Source organism: Homalodisca vitripennis, chromosome 5 (genome assembly GCF_021130785.1).
Source record: "Homalodisca vitripennis isolate AUS2020 chromosome 5, UT_GWSS_2.1, whole genome shotgun sequence".
NCBI lineage: Eukaryota > Metazoa > Arthropoda > Insecta > Hemiptera > Cicadellidae > Homalodisca > Homalodisca vitripennis.
In genome coordinates, this window is record NC_060211.1 from 74,331,148 (window position 1) to 74,353,354 (window position 22,207).

At 33.1% G+C, this 22,207-nt stretch overlaps 1 protein-coding gene across 1 annotated transcript in view; it reads left to right on the forward strand.

Annotated features, from left to right (window-relative positions):
- The window catches only part of LOC124362372 (cell division cycle and apoptosis regulator protein 1-like), an 83,890-nt gene that overhangs the window by 35,740 nt on the left and 25,943 nt on the right, over positions 1–22,207 (forward strand). The window contains 10 exon segments of the mRNA XM_046816810.1: positions 2,695–2,987; positions 3,567–3,657; positions 3,659–3,778; positions 4,088–4,159; positions 7,516–7,722; positions 12,902–12,985; positions 12,988–13,080; positions 13,957–14,085; positions 14,722–14,898; positions 15,866–16,054. Of these exon segments, the coding sequence (XP_046672766.1) occupies positions 2,695–2,987; positions 3,567–3,657; positions 3,659–3,778; positions 4,088–4,159; positions 7,516–7,722; positions 12,902–12,985; positions 12,988–13,080; positions 13,957–14,085; positions 14,722–14,898; positions 15,866–16,054 (1,455 nt within the window).

The following is a 22,207-nucleotide window of genomic DNA, read 5'->3' on the forward strand; positions in this document are numbered from 1 at the left end:
TATATTTTATGTACTCAAATTAAAAAGTGAACAAGGTATTGTGTTTTATTTAATGATAGATCAGTAAAGGGTGGAAGGTGGAGAAATCTTATTTTTGAGAAACATGTAAATGAATACCAGGTGTATACCCTGGACTTAACCCTTTCCGGGCCAGGCGGCAATATATTGCCGCCACAGATCGCGTCTGAAAAGTGCCAGGCGGCAATACATTGCCGCCAGTGACATACGCCGTTTTCTTAACCCATTGCACGCCATAAGCGAGTTATTTCGCATGCATAAAAGTCCGTACAGCGGCCCATAGCGAGTTATATCGCGAACTACATTTTACAACATTAGATAGTTTAATAGTTGTCGAATTTGCCGCTAGATGGCAGAGAAAGTCACTTTGCTGCCTAGTGCATTAGCTAACGTGCCAACTGAACTGAACGTTTGAGGATTATCGATCGGTAACAGCTGTTTCTTTCTATTCATGTTTGCTTCCCGTACTTCTCGAAACGCCCAAAGCGATTATACTCGCCGCCATTTCGTGAAGTTCTATGTGTAGTGTTCCTGCTCACTGACAGTTTATGTTTTTACAGTTTTATTAGTTTATATTACGTTTAGTGCTTGTGAACTTTAAAATTATTACTATAGTAATAACTAATTATTTATTATTATTTTGACGTAACTTGTGAATATATTGCCAAAATTATAGCTAACGCAGACGATCCGGACTTTGACGATTTCGTTCTTTGGGGTTACATACTCTGGACGATTATTCGTAAAAAAAAACAGAAAACAGTTTTCTAAATGTGTATTTATTTACTTATCACACATCATATCTACTTCATGTACGGTATAGTTTGTAAAAATTAAACAGTTTTATCAAAATAACGTTTTTCGTTCATTTCATACCTACTGGTCCTTAAAATAGAAAAATATCTATATATTTCGTTTTAAAAAATTGCCCATAAAAAAGCATTTTATGGTTTTTATTCTTTAAATCAATTACTTAAACAAATAAAAAAAATGGCTTTAAAAGTTTTCAAAAAAATTAAATATTCAGTAATTTGGCGTTAGGGCAAAAACATATACGTAATTACTTGGTGTGCAAAGGGTTAAATAAATACGACGTCAAATGATTAAAGTATTTTATGTTTTTTTTATATTCCCTGGTATATTTGTAGATAATTTAATATGAATATAATTTTTATTTTGGAGGTCTATGCGTTTTTATTATCGTAATTGTCACGTGACATTATCAGCTGACTCGAACTATTGTTGTTAATTTCTTTATGCTTTTAGTGTAATTGTACTATTGTATGCTGGATTCTTCTTCATTATTTTTATTTGTGGTTGTAAATATTAGTAGTGTTAGTAGTTACCTGCTTTAGCTATTGTGTGTAGTAGTTTACAATGACTGACAATTTGCGATCTCACGGGAGTGAAATTGTAAGTAGCATATTTGTAAATAGAAAAAAGTGCAAATAAATTTCAAATAAAATTGTGTAAATATTTCTTGGTAAATAGTGTTTTTTACTATATTGAAAACTGTTTATAGATCCTACAATCATCTGTTTACCAGTTCATCCATAATGTGAATATTTATTTTAAGTTTCTTGCAGTGTAAGGAGTCAGTTGCTTTATCATTTATAAAATGTTGCGAAGTACAATTATGCGTATTTATACAAAATGTGTCATAATAAATTTATTTATGAGAGAAATAACACAAAATTTTGTATGGTTGTTCCTTTCTAAATGTATAATATAATAACATAGCTTCCCACAGTAAAAATTATTTTTCTTTTTTAGTTATTTACAAAAAAAAATAAAAAAAATAAAAAAGTTTTTATGTAATCCATTAAAACATCATTTATTCTAAATTTTAAAATTACTTAAAAACTACATCTATATATTTTTTTATTGATAGTATACATCTATACAAGTAATTTGGTGCAACTTTTAGGTCATTCTCTAATTTTTATGAAAAGGTATAAATTTTAATCTAAGAGACTGCAAAATCGCCAATTTTAGCCTGGCACTTTTGACTAGTCACAAGGGGATATGATATGTGAAAAAATTTTGCAACACCTCACATTTGGTCCTGGCCCTGAAAGGGTTAAAAGAATACCATATGGAAAAAGAAAATGTTGTATATATATTTGTTTTGTTCTTAAAAGTAAATGTAATGTAAATAAAACTGTAATAGACTATCCAGTTATACTTCTATCAACCCAAACTATAAAAACGACAATGTACCGTATACACTTCTATACCATTTATTTCATAATTTTATTCAGAGTGCTTTAGTATTCTAAATTTAAATCAATGGATTATAAATGGGTAATGAAACCATTGGTTCATTCTATCCAAGTTTCACATGAATAAGGCAGAACTATTATTTAACAAAAAATACTGGTTCTTCTGTGACTCGGACCTAGATTTTTAATTTTGTGGGAAGCTGTGTTACTCATAAACTATTACATAACAAAACTTGAAATTTTTATCTGATTTAATAATGGGGGTTTTCTGTTTTAATGCGCACTTAAAAGAAAATTACATCTTTTGAAAGAAGTATGATCAAAAGAAACCTATATCCATTGATTTATTCAGTGATGCCTCTTTAGGCAAAATAATTCTCATGAATTTGTGTGTGAAAAATAAACGAAAAATCTATACATTTCCTAGATTAATTATTACATTGAATAATTTCAGGTTATGTTGCTGAGTATGCCTGAATTGGATGAGATCTACCAGAAGTGTTGTCTACTAGCCGATGAGAAGGAAGGAAGTTATGATGACCGTGACAGAGGTTTTGTACATCCCACTCGTCTTGTCAACTTCCTCGTGGGTCTGAGAGGAAAGAATGAGACCATGGCCATCGGTGGTCCCTGGAGTCCTTCCCTGGATGGGCCAAATCCAGAGAAAGATCCTACAGTTCTTATCAAAACGGCAATTCGTAATTGCAAAGCTCTAACCGGAATTGATTTAACCAACTGTTCTCAGTGGTATGTGAATTCTTTTAAATATAACATAGTTGTAATTATTTTGATACTCAAGGAAATAAAAAAATAATAGTTTGTCAAATAAAAAAAAAAACAAAACAAAACATAAAAATGTTTAAGAAACTTAAATGGTTCAGGATGAAATCATGAAAAATATGACATGAAACATAAGTTCAAATTATTCTGTTTGTTGCAACAATTTAATTTTAATTTTATATTCTTGATTTTCATGAAGAAAATGGAATTTTACTATTGAAATTTTTTCTCTGAATAAGTTTACAACCTCTCGGGACAACACAACTAGTGGTGGAAGTCAGTTGTGCAGGTTCCTCAAGAAATTTGGAGACGTCTTCGGTAAGCCGAGATGTAATCAGGAATGTTGGAGAGGTCTTTGTCTGTTGACTGCAGCAATCGGGAAGTTGGTTAGTTGTTGACTTTGGTCCATTTAAGTAAAAAAAAAAGAATTTTGTGAGGGCTAGAACACTTTGTCACGAGAGCTGACACAGGTGGACTTCACCCTTCTTCAACCATTGCCACTGTACATTGAACTACTGAGGGTTTCCTACTGATTTCTATTTTCAGGTACCGCTTTGTGGAGATTTACTACCATCGGGCTGAGACCATTCATAAGGGGAAGACGGTGCCTGCTCGTGTTGAAACCGTGGTACTTTATCTTGCCAGATGTGTGGAACTGCCTGCCGACTCGTCTGGAGTGGGATGGTCTCCTCCTCGACTATAAGAAACAGCTGGAGCGTCTCCTCAACCCGGACGACGAGGCAGAGGGAGATGATAAGGCACTGCACTGCAATCTGCAGCTTATTTGTAATTTTAGATGTTAGATTAGGGGTGTAGCTGTAATGTGTCCGTGGTTGATCCGGATATCTTCACCGAAGAGCTTCAATCATAGTTCAGATCTACAATTTTACAACTTTAGCAATTTTTGACAGACTTTCAAAGGACTTCAAATATTTTTCTGTGGTTATTCAGTGATGCATTCACGTTTTTGGGTGTCTTAATTTAACAGTGTTGATTGTACGATATATTGAGCTGCTTACCTTATAACAGTGTATATTAATTGTGTTTTGTGCTTGATTTCGTTGTAGGACACCAGTGTTGGAGAGATTCAAAAGAGAGAACCGAGTCACTATTCTCAATTAGATCCCAAGATTATGAAGGTAAGATTGGAGGAATTACTTCAATTTTGTAATTACCTGAGCTACTTTGATTTTTCTTATATATATATATATCTGGGTAGGTACAAAAGATTATAAAGGTGGTTAATCTGAGATTAGAAACCAGTTATCTGGCATATCCCTCCAGGGCAAAAGAGGGTTCTCTTGGGAAGTACTTGAATTTTGATCATCTATACAAAAAAAATGCCAGAATTTTTGAATGGCAGTTATTTAACAAATATTAAAAATAAGTAAATGATTTAATTTGAAGTTGAAGTATCTATGTTTTGTTTTTCATATAGCATGCAAGGAAACGTTGACCTTGCGGTAGCAGTCTGCTATTGCGACTGACATGCCTGGTGCCAGTTGGGAGTACAATGTTTACGGCATTTCACACAAGTGGTGTTGTTAATTGTCACAGTTGTTGGGATATGGGGTTAACAATGTAGATTTTGTCATCACTTTCTTTTGGCCGCCCAGTCGAATATCCTTTCAGCACACTTTCTATTTCACGAAACTTGTTAAACCAGCGACTAATTGTTTGATCATCTGGCGAATTTGGACCTAACTAGAAACTGGCACTGCACACTAACAAGCTATAATTTCAATTGTATGTACCACAGAACAAACTTTGTCATCTGATGCATTGTAAACATCATACTGATGGCTGGCTCATCAGTCGCAGTAGTAGACTGTCACCGCGCAGCTGTTCTGTCAGCATGCCAAGGTCAATGTTCCTCCCATGCTGCATAGAAAACAAAAGTTAGTTATTTCAACTTCAATTTGATGTTTAAATGGTTTAGTTATCTTAAGGAAATTTATAATTTAGTGTTTTGTTATATATAAACAATTTTAAGATTTAGTTTTACATTTGAGAAATAAGAAAGCTTTGGGAAAAATATAGTTTAGGGGGATGGGCCAATATTAAAAAAGTTTGAATTTGATATCAAAGATACCAAAATTGTAGTGTTGATTCTCAATTCTGAATTCATTACGGATTCCTATGTTATTTGTAACTAAAAATATAGACTGGTTCTAAAAATGTTATCACTATTTGAAATATGAGTTACTCCAAACAATAGCTATGCATTGAGAAAATGAATAACTGGAAATTACTACTGTGTTAAACATATTGTCACCTGTAAAGCTCATCAATGGGTTTTCTGGCATAAGCTTCTTTATTTACCTCTTCCTGTCTTTCGTAAAAAAAACCTTTTTCAACTCCAACACTTGTCAGTCCAACAAGGAATCTTCCTTAAAGCTGCTTTGATCATTGGAACAGTTTCTGCCACGATTTTTCAGTTAATGCAAAATTTAATTGCCATCCAAAGGTTCTATTGAGTTCTGCATTTTTACTGGTACAAGGACACTAAACAGCTTCCAAAGAAACCTCTGTCCTGACTCTCAGGCTGGCAGGAGAAGGTTGATTGAGCCAGCATTTGTTGGCTGACTTCTTCCTATACCATTTACAACCAATCTAAGTATGCTGTTACATACAACTTAAAAGGAAAATATCACTGACATTATTTTCTAGACAAACTCTGTATTGTTAAAACCAAGAATTTTGTAGCACTGCTTGTGACAGGGCTAATTACAGTGAGCAGCACTGTTTTCATAAAAGGCATATTCCATTCAAATGGATATAAATTTGTCAATTTTCCGTCTCACATAATTTGTCACCACCGCAAAATTCACAATAAACTATATATTTCTCAATGCATAGCTATTGTGGACCTACTCATATTTGAAATAGTGATAACACTTTTAGAATCACCCTATATTTTTAGTTACAAATAACATCGGAATTCGTAATGAATTCAGAATCGAGAATCAAAGCTACAATTTTGGTTTAAAATTTAAACTTTTTGATGTATATATGTAACACATATTCCTGTGTCCCTGAAATAAATGCAGTTAAAATAACTATTCCTATCAACTTTATTCTAGTGTAAAAATAGAATTAGAATTGACATTAAAGTTGCTTATAATAAAATATCGTATAAATAAATTAAAAGTCGTATTTTCAACATTTAAGATAGAAGAAAAGCCTACAAATTAAGAGGCTCCCTAGATGTACATCAGATGCTTTGCCTTTAACATGGAGCTAAAGTTTAAAGCAGTGTTTGAAATAGAAACTTGTCTTAAATCCATAAATTTCACTTTAGAAATGAAAATTGTTTTAATTAACTAGCTGTTTCCCGCGGCTTCGCACGCTTTTCGTAAGTGTTACCCATGTATGTGCTCTTCTGGCTCGAGTAAATTACATTTCCAACGCCGATGTAGAGTTTGCTTTGTTGCCATTGTACACGTACATGTGTTTTATTATAAAGTGGTCTAACACTCAAGCTTTAAGTTCAACCAGAAATTTATCTTCAAGACAAAATATACATCATAACTTAGCGCCTTCAAATAGTGTTTGGCTATTAAATATTCGTAACTGTCTCGTAATTGCAGTTTATAATGTGCAGACGCTTTGAAAACTATTATCTTTGGCAATGCCACCTGGAGGCGAGTTACATCAATAGACAGCATAGAAACCTTCTTCGTGGGAAAATACATATACATACAAATTTTCGTAATCATCGGTCAAATAGTTTACGATTCCATAAAGGACAAACACACAAACATTCATTTTTATATATATAGATGATAGATGGTTTGAAAGGATAATAGGATTTCAGATATTTGTTATCAATGTATATTACAAAATTTGTATAAAACTACAGTCCGAGGATTGAAAACTACCCTCTTCCTCAGGTATAAAACAACCCTTAAAGCGTTAGTCTATATTGTGACTAAATGCTTAAGTTATAAAAATCTTTTTTTTTATTTTATCAATGTTTATTTATATTTTGGAATCTTCAGGTATAGTACTACAAGAAAACAAGTTTAACACATTCACTGCTGATGACAAAATTACCGGCGAAAATTATAACCCATTATTAACAGATAATTGTACTTTTTATAATTTGTTATAATTTGTGAAATATTAGAATCTAAGTTCCTGAAGAGAAATGTTTATGGATTTGAGACGAGTTTCTATTTATAACCATATTAAAAGTAGAGCCTCAGATGCATGGCAGGCAGCTAACTAGAGTGCTCTCTTAAACAAGTAGAAACAATGATATTAATTAAAAAAGTTTTTTTGTCTAAGTAAATAGCAAAAAAAGAGATCGTACAATCAGTAATTACAATCAATAACCACGTTATTCAATAATACATGTGCAGTTTCAGACATATCTTATTGTATCCAATTTAATGTTCTTAGTATAAACTGTGTGGTAGAATAAATCTATCAAAATTACTTAAGTTTTACACCAAAACAGCAAGTTAGTCATTTTGGTGAACTTATTCTTTAGGTGCATGATCTTCGTGAAGAGTTGGAGGCTCGTTCACTGTCGACTAAAGGATTGAAATCTCAACTATCTGCTCGGTTGGCAAAGGCTTTGAAGACTGAACAAGAAAAAGAAGAAGAGGCTAATGGTACAAAGAGTGACGGTAAATCAGACAAATCTGATAGTAAAAATGGAAAAGATGAAAAGGATGAAGAGAAGAACAAAAAAGAGGTTTGTGTCCACATTACAAATTAATACTTTATTAATGTCGAATTAAGTATGTGATCATTCTCTTTGAAAGTCGTGTTTGAATATGATAAATACATTATTATCAAACTATCATGTAACAGGGTTACAGATATTTGCCACCATTACAAATTTAAAGTCAAAGTCAAAGTCAAAGTGTTTATTTGTCAATTAACAATTAACATTGCATGGCAATGGTCAATAATTTACAATAATAATAAAAACAAAAGATAAAATAACTAAAACATCTTATTTGTACATTAGATAATCTCTTACAGAGTAAAACTCTCCCATCAATCAAAAAACACTTAAGTCTTTTTCTAAATTTGCTAACAACAGTTTCTGCTTTTATTTCCAGTGGGAGACTATTAAATAATTTGATTGCTGAAAAATATAACTGGTTTTCAAAAAATGAGGTACGGTGTTTTGGTACAGGTATACAGATGGAGTTTCTTAAGTTGTAATGAGTAGGAGAATCAGAGGTAAAAATGTGCATATTTTTCTTAAAGAAGGTTAAGGTTTCGAGTATGTATAGGCTTGGGAATGTAAGAATTTTGTTTGATCGGAAAAAAACCCCTGCATGATTGACTTCTTGCCAGCCCTAATACAATCCTTAGAGATTTCTTCTGCAAACGAAAGATGTATAGGGTCTTTGTGTTTTCAGAGCCCCATATTGGAAGTCCATAAGCAAGATGTGGGTAAATGCACCCATAATAGCCAGCCAGAAGAATTTCAGTACTAGAAAAAACTGGAGAGTCTACGTAATAAAAATATGCCGCTGCATAATTTCCCACACACCTTGTCCATGTGAAGGTGAAAGTTCAGGCTTGAGTCCAGAATCACACCCAAGAAGTTTGTAAATTGTGACGAGTTAATAACGGAATCGCCTAAAATAATGGATGAACTTCCACTATCACCATTCATGGGTGCTCTAATATTAAAATCCAGGAATGTCGTCTTTGCAGTGTTCACAGTAAGGTGATTTTCTTCCATCCATTGAAGAAGACAGCTGCCTTGTACAAAAATATCATATTCCAGGTTTTCCCTATTTTTATGTGACATATTGAAAGATGTGTCGTCAGCAAATAAGGACAGATTTCCTCCGCCCACACTAGATGAGATGTCATTAACAAATAATAGGAATAAGACTGGGCCAAGGACAGAGCCTTGGGGTACCCCTGACTTCACTGTTTTCACAGAGGATACTCGATGACTCAAGCAACCAGAGTGGTCAACAAAGGGAATTTCAACTACCTGGCTACGCCCCATCAAATATGAAGACACCCAGTCAAATGCGGCACCCCTAATTCCAAGGTTTTGTAGTTTGCATAACAAGAGCCCATGATTGACAACATCGAACGCTTTTCGGAGATCCAAGAAAACACCAAACGAATGCTGACGTTCATCCAAGGCAATAGAAAACATGATTGATGAAGTCAAAAACGGCATCAAGTGTCGAGAAGCCACGTCTGAAGCCAAATTGCTTTTCAAAAATGACATTATTATGCGATAAAAACGACAGTAAACGAACAAGATACAGCTTTTTCCAAGACTTTTGAAAACGTTGATAGGATAGATATGGGCCTATAGTTTTCGATGTCATATGGGCTTCCCTTTTTCAGTAGTGGTTTAACTATTGCTTGCTTTAGAATACATGGAAATACACCACTTTCGGAGGTAGCATTCGCAATGTGGGCCAAAGGCCAAGCCAGCTGCTCAGCAACATCCTTCAGAAGGCTAGAAGACATCCCATCAGCCCCTGAGGTGTGGCCGGGCTTTAAGGATTTTACTACTGCGATTACTTCCCGAACATCTGTTGGCCACAGGAAAAGTGAAGGTACAACTGTCCGCATCGCATGACACACTCGTTGTGGGTCGTCAACATTCCAAGAACCGCCTCCAAGACGTTCGCCCATCTGGGTGAAGAAAGAATTAAACTGACATGAGATAACAGTCGGATCGACCACTAAGGAACCACTTTCATTCTTAATGGAGTAACAGGTAAAATCCTTAGACTTTTTGTTGGGCTGAATGTCCTTAATGATGTTCCAAACGGCCCTGTTTTTGTTCTTGGCCTTTGTGATGTGTTTATAAAACCAACCCAGCCTTAGCAGAGCGAACTCTAGTCCGAAACTGTTTCTTAAGATCACGGTAAGATTTTCGCAAGGGATGTCCAGAACCAAGGTGTTTCGTCAGAGAATACATAGTGATCACCTTCTCTTGGAGCTGAAGCAAATCTTTATTGAAAACCACCTTCGTAAAAGATTTGGTTTTCTGGTATTTTACCTTCTTTATAGGAGCAATTAAATTAAAATAATATGAAAAAGTAGATAGGAAAAGTGAGAACTTGGAGTTCACATCTTGTGCACTAAGAACATTAGCCCACATTTCATTTGCCAACAAGTGTCTTAAAACATGGATGCTGTTATCTGAAATTTGACGTTTGAGTTTGAACTTAGGAGTATTTATCATAGGAGACACATTAACCTTGAGATCACCAACCTGAGCATGGTGGTCCGATACTGCCGTTATGACAACTTGAGTGACCAGCTCACTTGGATTGATGTTCATAAAGATGTTGTCAATTAGTGACGTAGACCCATTAAACTCTTACATTAAACTCTTACCTCATTAAATGCTTACATGTATAAAAAGATTCATTCAATAGCATTTAGAGGAAAAACTGAAATATTGTAATTATAAAACAATAACAGTAACAAATATTTTATTGATATTTACCAACATTAAGTTGTGTTATTAATGTCAATTGAATACAACCATTTTTTAACTAATGTTTTTTCCTACTCATATATTACTATTACAAAATAAATAAATAAAATTTAAATGAGTGTAATCTTGAAGATATCAAAATAATTAAAGATAAACATGTTCAGAATTTTAAAATATTACTCTTAAATTTTGAATTTAGTTATTTATATATAATGTTATGTTCCATAAATTTATCCACTGTGTGGAATGTCCTAGAAAATAAAAAGTTTGTTAGGATATATTTTAATTATTTGTCATTGGTTTCTAATTTAATATATTCCAGCAATTTGTTATAAAATCTGACTCCTGTGTGAGACAGAAGGTTTCTAAATAGATTTGTATTATAAAATTGTTATAACATACAAAAGGTAAAATTGCACATAAAAACACACTCAAACTATGTTGTTCGTAGTAAACATTTGGAAAATTAGACTAATTATGGTTTATTACTTTTAGTAAAACGGATCCATCATTAATCCACACTTTCACTTGGATTATGAAGAATTATATTTTCACCCTCTTCATTGTCCACAGCATCAAAATCAATCGCACTTGACAATGAAATGTTCATAATATTACTTACAAATTGATCAATAGTTGGATTGTCTGGATTAGCCATTATAACAAAACAACCATATTACAGCTTCATAAAAACAAACTAAAACACCATTAAATAACAACAGTTTACGTCAGAAGCAACAAATATTTGTTTACCAAAACACACATGATCTTGCCGTTGAATAAAACAAACTAATCTATATTTGCGTACTGCGTCTTTCCAACCGACTGTTGACCATTATACGTATCAAAACAGTGCTTTATCTGGTTCTGGCAGTCGAAAGGAACAACCAGCTCTCTTAACAGATGTTTTTAGAACTAATTCTTCGACATTTCAATAATGATTATTGCGTTTATAGATGCTACTGCGTTTAAATTATCGTCAGTTCTGTGTTTGTAGGCACTAGCCGTGCTAGAAGGATTAAAGTAAACATTAATGAGAAGTAGAACAACTTTTCAATCTGTTAAAATTAAGCCTATTCTTCATATCCTATCAAAACCCTTAGGTTAAAACCTGGCTATTTGCCTTCATTAATCCTGAAACCCTTTACAATAAAAATGTTATGTCACAAACATGTACTTGAAATTCACCAGTGGTAGGATAGAATCACAAGAAATACCACTTTTACACAGCTTCAACTCATATTGCAAGCGCTCCAGCAGTAAAATAGAACACATTTGTATCTTACCTCTCTCATTCATCTTTAGATCCACTTCTCCCTAGTCTGTGAAAGTAGGTTTCAACCTATTTCCACTCATGCCTTCTCACAAATTATATTCCGGCTGTTTCTCTCCAGGATAAAATAGGATTTTTCTTATATGGTGTAATGAAATTTGGTGTCCAATATGTTATTATTAATGAACTAGAAACTCAATACAAAATTCCAATTCTTTTAAGGTTTCTTGGATCAAGTTTTCTCAGTATCACAACGTTACAACCCTATAGTTATGCCGTGAACACCTTCACTGTCGCTCTATCCTGAGTTGTCGTACATAATCTAATAAGACAGCACTAGGGTGTCTGTCGCAGTCAACGTGTTAAGTAATTATTTTTGTGCTTCCATCCTCATTTGACAGAACAGTGTATCAGAGTGGTACAGCTACACTTGTGAAGCATGTTTCATTTGAACCAGTTTGTTGTCGGATCTGCCAACAACCTGCTTGATGCTTTTCTGTGCGATATTACAGCATACTGCGTCAGCTCTGGATAGCTATAGAGCAGTGTAGTTCCTATGTGGATGTCACATCCAAAAAAAATCACACAGTGGTGAAGTTACAGGCTTATAAAATAAAATAGTAGAGTATATTATTTTTACTTTTACCCCATGATCTGATGCCACAGTAAAAATTTGAAATTGTCACCCTATTTTCAGCACTTTTTGCAATCCTTTTTTTTAATTGCCAAAAATGTATGCTTTGCCCAAATAATATAGGTGCTTTCCGATATATAGTTCTTTGTCAAAAATTATAAATTATAGCAGTAAAGTGAGAAATAGTAAATGATAATCGTAAGAAAATTTGTTGAAATGAATAAATAAATTGCATACTAAATTTCCTAACTTACCATTTTAAGGAATAGTAAGATCCATCCACCTCAAATACTATTAAATATCAAATGCCTTTGACAAATCACTCACTATTATAAAGATCATTTCATGAATAGCATTGAAAAAGGCGCCTCTTCTCTTTCTAAACACAAGTTGCAAAGGATGCAAACATGAATTTTCTTTAACTGTTACATTTGTTGAGAAGTACAGCTTCCAACACTTTAGATACTGCAATATTGCGCTGACTTATTAGTTTTTATCCACTAGAATATCCACTGATTATTTTGCAGGAGGAAGAGAAAAAGAAGCTTGATGAGAAAGAGAAACAGTTGTTAGAGAAGCGATACACTTTGCCAGAGAAGAGCCACATCCTGGCACACACCCCTCTCGGATAGCTAAGTCTGGAAAATTCGACTGTACTGTCATGTCTCTGTCCTTGCTTCTAGACTACAGACCTGAGGATTCCAAGGTAATAATTCCTTTATTTTCTATGTTTTAAACAACCTGCAAATGTTTTATGTTTTAGCTTTTACACAGTTAGAGAAAGTCCTGTTGATTTATACGGAAAGCAACCATAGCCATCTCTAAATGAGCAGAAAAATGCATTGAGGTCAGCAGAGACACTTTTGAAAATTTACTGTAATTTGGTTGAATAGGTTTAGTTAGATTAATGTTTTCCGATTAATTAATTTTACCTTGTACTGTTATGAATAAGAATTCATTTAATAAAATATCTATTAGCTTTTTGTGAATTTTATTTACACATTTTTGTTCAGAATAAAATTTTATACAAGTTTATTCAAAGTTTTGATATGTTTCTTGGTGACATAACAAAGTTATTGCTGCCCATAGATAAAAAAATGTGTCTTTCACTCCATTTTTTTCATTTATTCAATTTATCAGGTCAAAAATCATAAGAAGTGATTGAATTCGTTCTTTAATCTACCTTACCAAAATTTCAGGAAGACCTCATTTTACATGGTGAGCTAAAATCTTTTGCTAGCCATAATTCGCTAATGAAGCATTCCCGACCCATGTTTATGCAAACCTTTTACATTATTTTTACATGTAGAATGAGCTCCCACAGTTTCACTGTATCTTCGTGAATAATCCTGTAATACAGTAGTGTCCTTTGTCCCATGTTTAGCTCTTGTTATATGCAACATCTGTATTCAAACTGTGTTGTACCATGTTTTAAATAATGTTAAAGTGGTATGCATATGTAGTTCTCTGAAGTACAAGATTAATTTAAAAGATATTTTAGGGTGTCCCTTGGGCTATATTAATTGTTTTTATAATTATGCAAACTGTGATTTAATATTGTATTTCTGTATATTTTTTTCAGGAACATTCCTTTGAAGTGTCGTTATTTGCAGAACTTTTCAATGAAATGCTCATGAGAGATTTTGGTTTTCAAATTTACAAGGCCCTAGTAGAAGTTCCTGAAAAGCCAAAGGAAGAAAAGGAAGACAAAGTAAGTCTATCAGTTTATTTTGTGATGGAGCATAAAATATATTTGTCTGTTGTAGTGGCTCAGTGGTAAACCCTTAGTGTTGTAGTCACCTGGGTTCTGTTCTAATAAACCTGTGATTAGAATAGTGAATGAATGTACTAATAAAGTTGTAATAAATGAATATTTTGTATTTAAGCAAATTGTAGTGAATCATTTAACATAAGGACTAAACTGGCTACATAAAGCAATCGTGTATTACAGTAGAACCCCTCATATCCGGCCTCGGTTTTACCGCACCTCGGTTTATCCGGCCACTTCCCGGAAGCCAATATCGAAATTTATTTACCACGGCTTGCAGACGCGCAGTTGCACGCACTAGTCTCCCACGACTCTTGCGTTATTTTGGTGTATCTATTTGTTTACATTTTCCTGTGTTGTCCTCAGTTGAGCTAATAGGTTTAACCTGTAAACAGTTCGTTGATTATTTCCAGTCCGGTTAGTACAGTACAGTACAATTGTTTTGTTTTGTCAAGTGCTGTGTACTGTAGGTTGGTTTATCCGGCCGAATCGTTATCCGGCCAGGGGCTCGGTCCCGTGGTGGCCGGATATGAGGGGTTCTACTGTAGTATATATTTATGAATATAAAATGTGTTATAGGACAAGAACAAGGACAAGGACAAGGAAAAAGAAAAAGACAAAGATAAAGAAAGAGAAAAAGAAAAAGATAAGAAATCAGACAGAGACAAGAGTGCTCACAGCGAGAAAAAGGAGGACAGAAAAGATGATAAGAGGGATGATAAAAACAGTATCGAGGATGATGATGGCAGTGGTGATGTAAGGAAACAAACAGATTTCTTATATTATATTAGTTTTTTTTAATGAACATGAGGAAATCTAAGTGTTACTGTCACATTCTTTTGGTTGAATATACCTAAACACTTTATATGTTTGGTTAGAATGTCAGATTGTTTATTTGTTTGGCGTGGCAGTATCTTTATGAATAATTATGTAAACGTTTTTATCATTGGCATAAATGTAACGTATTGTACATAATTTTTCCAGAACAACTTGTAGAGAAACTAAAACTTATCAATTTTGCAATCATTATTTGCAAATTTGTTATTTTTCAAAAACTTTGTGTCTAAATTTTATCCCATAAGTAAATTTAAGAGTTTATAGTAAAATATTTACTTTCTTAAAAATATTTTTTCAGAAATATTCATACTAGTTTGTAGCACTTTATTTTCAAAAAATAATACGTTTATTTATATATTATGTGCAGTTATTTTTTCCTACTTTTAAGGAACAAACAAACAATAAAAAAATTTAATTCTCTCAAAGCAAGAATCTATAACAAATTGTCTATCATTCTGTTTAAAAGTTAAATACATAATAATGTATTATAAACAAATTTATATAACTTGTATTTACAATATTTTGAAATACAGCAGGTATGAAGTGTGTTAATAACAACTACATAATTTAAAAATAATCAGAGAATGTTTATTCTTTCAAAAGTTGTATATACAACCACATACATGCATGCCGGATATCCAGCAATGCAACTTAAATGACTACCGTTTGCGATAGAAATCCTGAGCACGCCACTTCTAAGGTTAAATGATTTGACATAACCTCTTTAAGTACAATACCTCATAATGTAAAGAATCTTTCAAGTAAACGGAACTGGATTATCAAAAAACTCTTGTATTTTTTATTTTTGTTTAGATTCTGATATCTATCGTAATGAAGTAGGGTAAAATACATTTTACATATGTAATGTATTGTAATTGATTCACAGGAAGAAGATAGTAAAAAGGATAGGAGAGATTCAGATAGAAAGAAGAAGGAGAGGGTGAAGGTTGTAACAGTGGACCCTTACTTGCTTTTGTCTTTTGTCTACTTTGACCAGACACATTGTGGTTACATATTCGACAAGGACATCGAAGAGCTGCTTTTCACTCTTGGACTCAGTTTGTCTCGTGCTCAGGTCAGTAAACATACTTACTTACTTACTGCCGTGGCTCTTGGTACCCAAGGTGGTACTTTGCCTCGCCAACACATTGCCTCCAGATCTCTCTATCCATTGCCTCTTCTTCCCTTCTTCCCAGTTTTCTTATGTCTCTTCTGATCTGGTCTCGCCATCTCAACTTGGGCCTTCCTGGTGGTCTTCTGCCCTCCGGATTGTTTACAAGGACGTTCTTGACTAAGGAGTTGTCCTCCTTCCTTAGTAAATGGCCAGTAAACATACAATGATATTAACACATTAACTGTCACCGCATTACAATGCAAATATTATTAAAAAGTCATTAATTGAAAAATACTGAATAGTAAAGTATGGTGTTCCACTTGACTCCATTTTGCTCTTTTTCAAATTAAATGAGTTGCTATAAGTTGAGGCCTGTAAACTTCAGTAGTCTTTTTGTTAATGATGTAATTGTCCAGTATTCAGTAAAGAAGAAATCAAATATAACTTTTTTTATATTGAGTACATGTATGAAACAGTGCTTCATGGGAAATTATTGGTAAAAAACTACCTACTCTTCATTCAATTTCATTGATGTAATAAACTTGTTTTCTCTGTACCAGGTTGGAAAGGAAATGATCATGTGGAAATTAAATACTTTAATCAAATCTCTGTTTTTAGCATAAAAATGCTTGGACCCTTTCAGTGACACAGCATTGCTAATTTTGACAGTAGCAAAAGTGCGTAGTGCCGGTGTTGCTAATTTTGACGTTTTGTATTTCGATGATATTTTATGTAATACAAAGTTATTTTCGGCCAGATAACCGGATAACTGCATTCAATAGTTTCCAAACTATCAATAAATACGAATTTTACATTGTTTCCCTTATTCTTTGATCTGTGAAACATATGTAGTTTGGGTACTTTGATATTTTCCAGAGGCTACTAATTTTTGAAAAGTTTTCCTTATTGAAGACCAGAATAAATTACAGTATTAAAAAGAAAAGAATTTATTTAACGTTTATTGAGATTTACAAGTCATAACAAACATCACAAACCAACACTGAAAACAACAATGAATTATTGTTCATATAGAAATTTTTTTTTATATACAATAGTGTCCAATAAGTATCGGGACTGGTTTGCTCGCTGTATTCTCAATGGAACAGTGGAGGGGGATTGGACCAGTCGGCCTAGGTAGAGGGGTCTCCCCACCGCTCAGACGCACTTTAATTTAGTTGCCTGCGGGCATGCCTTGAGAGAGGAGGTGAATTTTTGTATGGTGTCATGACGCCAGCATAGAGGGGTCCGTTGAGCAACGCTACTCTGTGAAGTTTTGCTTTAAAGTCAGGAAATCTGTGTCCGACACCGTTAACAGGCTTATGGGGATGATTCCTTTAGCCCAGTGGTTCCCAACCTTTTGTGTTTGGCGACCCACTTCCGAATGTTTTTTCACATTCGCGACCCATCCCTCACCCGTGATTTTATATATACATATGTAAGTAGATAGTAATATGGGGTTCCTGGCGCACTTTCGGAGCCAACCGAAAAGCAATGTAAAATACTGTTCAATGTACCATAAAGGAAGCTGAGAAATAACACAGCAAATCTCAATGAAAAATTAACCGAATCTACAGTCGTTCGTCTCCCAAAGCGATCGGTACATTTACTATCTACTCTGTGGAATGAAAAATTAACCAAATCTGAGCTTCTACTTTCTTAAGCTGTGCTTTGTAAAATGTTGTCAAATCTGCTACGAATAAAGGAAAAATCTTAATAAAATTTAATCAATTTTAAAACATTTTTACTAAAAACATACTGTACTTTAATAAAAAACTTTTCTACTAAATAAACAACATGAACTCACCAAAGTCTCTACAATTTCTAGCATTAAAACAGTGCAAACAAAGATGAATTCAACGAATTACCAAAAACATTTTAAAGAACAGTTGATACTTTCCTTAAATGATACAGAATTCAAAGAAACTTGTAAAGTCTTTTGCAGAAAAAACGTCTAATGGAGTGTTTTACTATCGGCAAAAAACTAAAAAAGTAAGGGATTACATATTTAATATAATTACGAAAGATATTGAAAAGAAAGTAAAAAAATAAACAAACAGAGAGTTTTCATCGTTTTTTTATGACATTTTTCCCATATTATACGTTCTTTCAAGATAATCAAGACTTAATTGATGAATTTCTTAGGAATTTTTGTGAGTATCAAGATTTATCAACACAATTCATTAAAGAGCATTATAGAATTTTTCTTATAGAATATAGCCACATTTTGTGTGAAACAAAAGGTATTACTGTAGATAATATTCCATGTGATTCCTATGAAGAAAGACACCAACTATGGTTATCAAAAACAGTACTATGACGTGGGGAGGAGGACTGCAAGTTTTAGAGTTAAGACTATTCTACAAAGTTAATTGTTATAATTTCTTTATCTTTTATAGTCTTCTTTCCAGTAACAATCAAGTGTAATTTTTCATTTTTTGTTTAATTCTTTAATCTTTTTTTTTCATCCAAAACAGTCAAAAATCTGTTCGGCAAGTGTACTTTACAATCTTCCCAACTCGGCAATTATTGTAAACCCGAATTTATCTTTCATTTTCTCCAAATTCAAGATTCTATGTTTCTTCCTTTCTTCCAATTCATTTAACTTCTTATACTCTTTAAACTTACATTCTCCAATATCATTTAACTCTTTCAAGAACTCCATTTAAATAGAAAAAAATTCAAAGTCAAAAAGTGCAAAACCATTTCTCGGTCGACCTTTTCTCCTCCCTCTGTCTCTTTCTCTCTCCCCTCTCTTTTTATGCCTATGACACGATCACTTCTGCCATTTATAGGCTAGGATCTATATTCAGGCTAGAGAGAGAGAGAAGAGCGAGATGCGGATAGAGAAATGGTTCCGGAATACGATCTGAATACTTCTGAACTTGGTGTTTCTCCGCTATGGCCACTCGCATTGAAAACAGTTTCAGAAGTAAACTTCCTAACCGACCAAACCGAATTCGCGGACATATATACTCAGCAACACAATACAACAGCCCATCGAGAAGTAAAAATTTAAGAAATTAATTTAAAATATAATTTGAAAATTACAAGTAACAAAATGTACGCATATTTAAAATAGGTAAAATTATCTAACATTTTGAAAAAGAAAATGTTTATAATAGTAAACGGGAACACAATTTTTATTCTTAAAAGCAAATCTGCATTACCGACATTTTAGTTCCGAAAGATTGCGCTGTGTGTATCAATGACAGTCGAGGTGTGCTACTACAGACCGACCATCACGATAATCGCTTCGCCTGCGTCATATCCGTAGTGATATCACGCCCGTGAGAGGCGCAATCGTTGGTTTACAAGCACCATTTAGTTAAATATAATTTTTCTATCTAAATGGAGCGCGATAAAATATCATGTCCGTTCTGCAAAATAGAAATTTTAAGAAAAAAAACTATGATCGCCATTATAATTCTAAAAGTCATGAAAAAAACAAGCAAATTTACGATAATGAACTAAATTATTTAAGACAGTGGGCTAGAGAAAATAAAATTGCCGATCACGAAAACATGTTTAATATTGAGAAATTACGTGAATTAAAGAGAAAATTTCAAAGTTTGAAAAGAAAAATCTCGACCTATTTAATGATGAAAAACTTCATTCAATAGCTGAAAAGTTGGCTATCGTTACTAACGATAAAAACCAAGTCTGAAATGATCGAAGAAATTGATAAAACTCTTAAAGTAAAATCCGAAAATATCATTGATGTAGAAGTTTTATCCTCAATACACGGTCTTTTCAAGCAATACATTTTAACAAACTTGAACGACAATTCCATGTCAATTTACAAATATCTTTCAATTATGCGGTCAGAAATTAAAAGTTTAATCGAGAAATTTCAAGAAAATGTTAAAAATATGAAGGGCTATCTCTCTTTGGAATGTGAATACGAACGAACTTTAGTGAATGGTGAACCGCAAACATGTCTAATGTATTTTACTATCAAAGCAGACGAAATCTTTGACGTAAACGACTTTATTACTAAGCAAATTTAATAAATTAACACATCGAGAACAAACGAATAATCCAAATAAAGGTTCCGGATGGACATTTAAAAGTTGTAAACAACTAGTTTTGAGCCTTAACAAACACGAAATGATGAATGCAGGATCATACATCGATTTACCAAAGAATATCAAAGATAAAAAAAGCTTGTATAATATAAAAAATAGAGATGATTTTTGCTTTATTTACTCAATAAGATGTGCTATTGAAAAAACCAGAAAGAGACTGTGAACGTGTAAAGCAATACGAAAAAATTTGTGAATGACGAAATATTTTCAGGTATTTGAGTATCCAATGTCTCTGAAAGATATACAAATATTTGAAAAACGAAGCTACAATTCCAAGTATAAGTATCCAACAATGTCTATCAATGTCTACAGTTTTGATGAAAATTATTAACATTGTTCCGTTACAAATTTCTGAAAAATATGACGCTGAAACAAACATTGATTTATTGTATGTTAAACAAGATGATAAATCTCATTATGTTTTGATAACCGATTTAAATAAGCTTGTTTCTTCGCAGTTGTCTAAACATAAAGAAAGAAAATTTTTTGTGTAGAAGATGTTTAAGCCATTTTTACAAATCTGGAGATTTAACAGATCACTTAGAAATTTGTAAAAATCATGAAGTTTGTAAGCCAATTATGCCATTTTCCAGGTCAAACAACTAAATTTACTAATTATCAAAAGAAATTTAACCATCCGTACGTAATTTATATGGACTTTGAGAGCATATTAGAAAAAATTCCGACATGCAAGAACAATCCACAAAGATCGACTACAACCAAGATTCAGAGGCACATTCCTTATGGTTTTTACTCTATATTTAGTGTCGAATGTGACACAATCGCATGTACAAACCGATATGTTATCGTGCCAAAAATGAAGAAGATTTGAAAAACGTCCCGACAAAATTGTTTGAAGAACTCAATAAATTATCGAAATACATAGCGAAAAAAATATAATTCTAAGAACATGAAACCTATGAAAATTGACAGAAGAAGAAGAAATTTCGTATCAAAATTCAAACGTTTGTCATATCTGTGAATGGTCTGCTTATGATGTGTTGGGTCAATTCAGTATGGTTTTACTCCTGATAGTTGGAAAGATAAGAGTTATAATAAAGTGAGAGATCATTGTCATTTAACCGGCAAGTTTCGAGGCGCAGCTCATGCATGTTGCAATCTAAATTTGAAATTTCCTCAGAATATTCCGTTTTCTGCTGCCACAATATGTCAAATTACGATACTCATTTGTACATAAAAGAATTGGCTAAACAATATGGAAATGTTTGATTTGATTGCAAACACCGATGAAAAATATATAAATTATTCAGTAAATTCTGGATATGGCTATGAGTTTGACAATGATAAACCTAGAAAATTTATAAAGTTCTCTTTCGTAGACACATTTAGATTCATGGCCTCGTCTATTGAAAATTAGCTAAAAATCTAAAGAAAGAAGACTTCAAACATACAAATCATTTTATACAAGATAGTCTGAACGCAATTCTAGAAAGACAGCCAAATGACGACGACGAGATTTTTAAAATATTGTCTGGGAAAAGGAATATTTCCCTATGAATTTATCGACAGTATTGAAAAACTTGATTACAAAGAAGAGCTGAAAATTCAAGATTTCTATTCACTTTTGACAGTGACGAGAGCATATCTGAGAAAGATTTTCAACACTACTTAAATGTTTGGAACAAATTAAAAGAGAAAAATCTTGGAAATTACTCTGATTTGTACAATATCCAAGATGTTTTATTGCTTGCTGATATATTCGAAAATTTCAGAAATATTTGCTTAAATTGCTATAAACTTGATCCGGCACATTATCTAACAGCTCCAAGTCTCGCATGGGACGCAATGTCAAAATTAACGAAAATTGAGCTTCAGCTAATTAACGATTATAATATGTATTTGATGATTGAAAAAGGCAATTCGCGGGGGGCATTTCTCAGTGTATTAAACGTTATGTGAAAGCAAATAACAAATATTTAAAAGATTTTGATAAGACAAAGCCCGAAAACTATTTACTCTATCTCGATGCTAATAACCTTTATGGGTATGGCCTCATGCAAAGTTTACC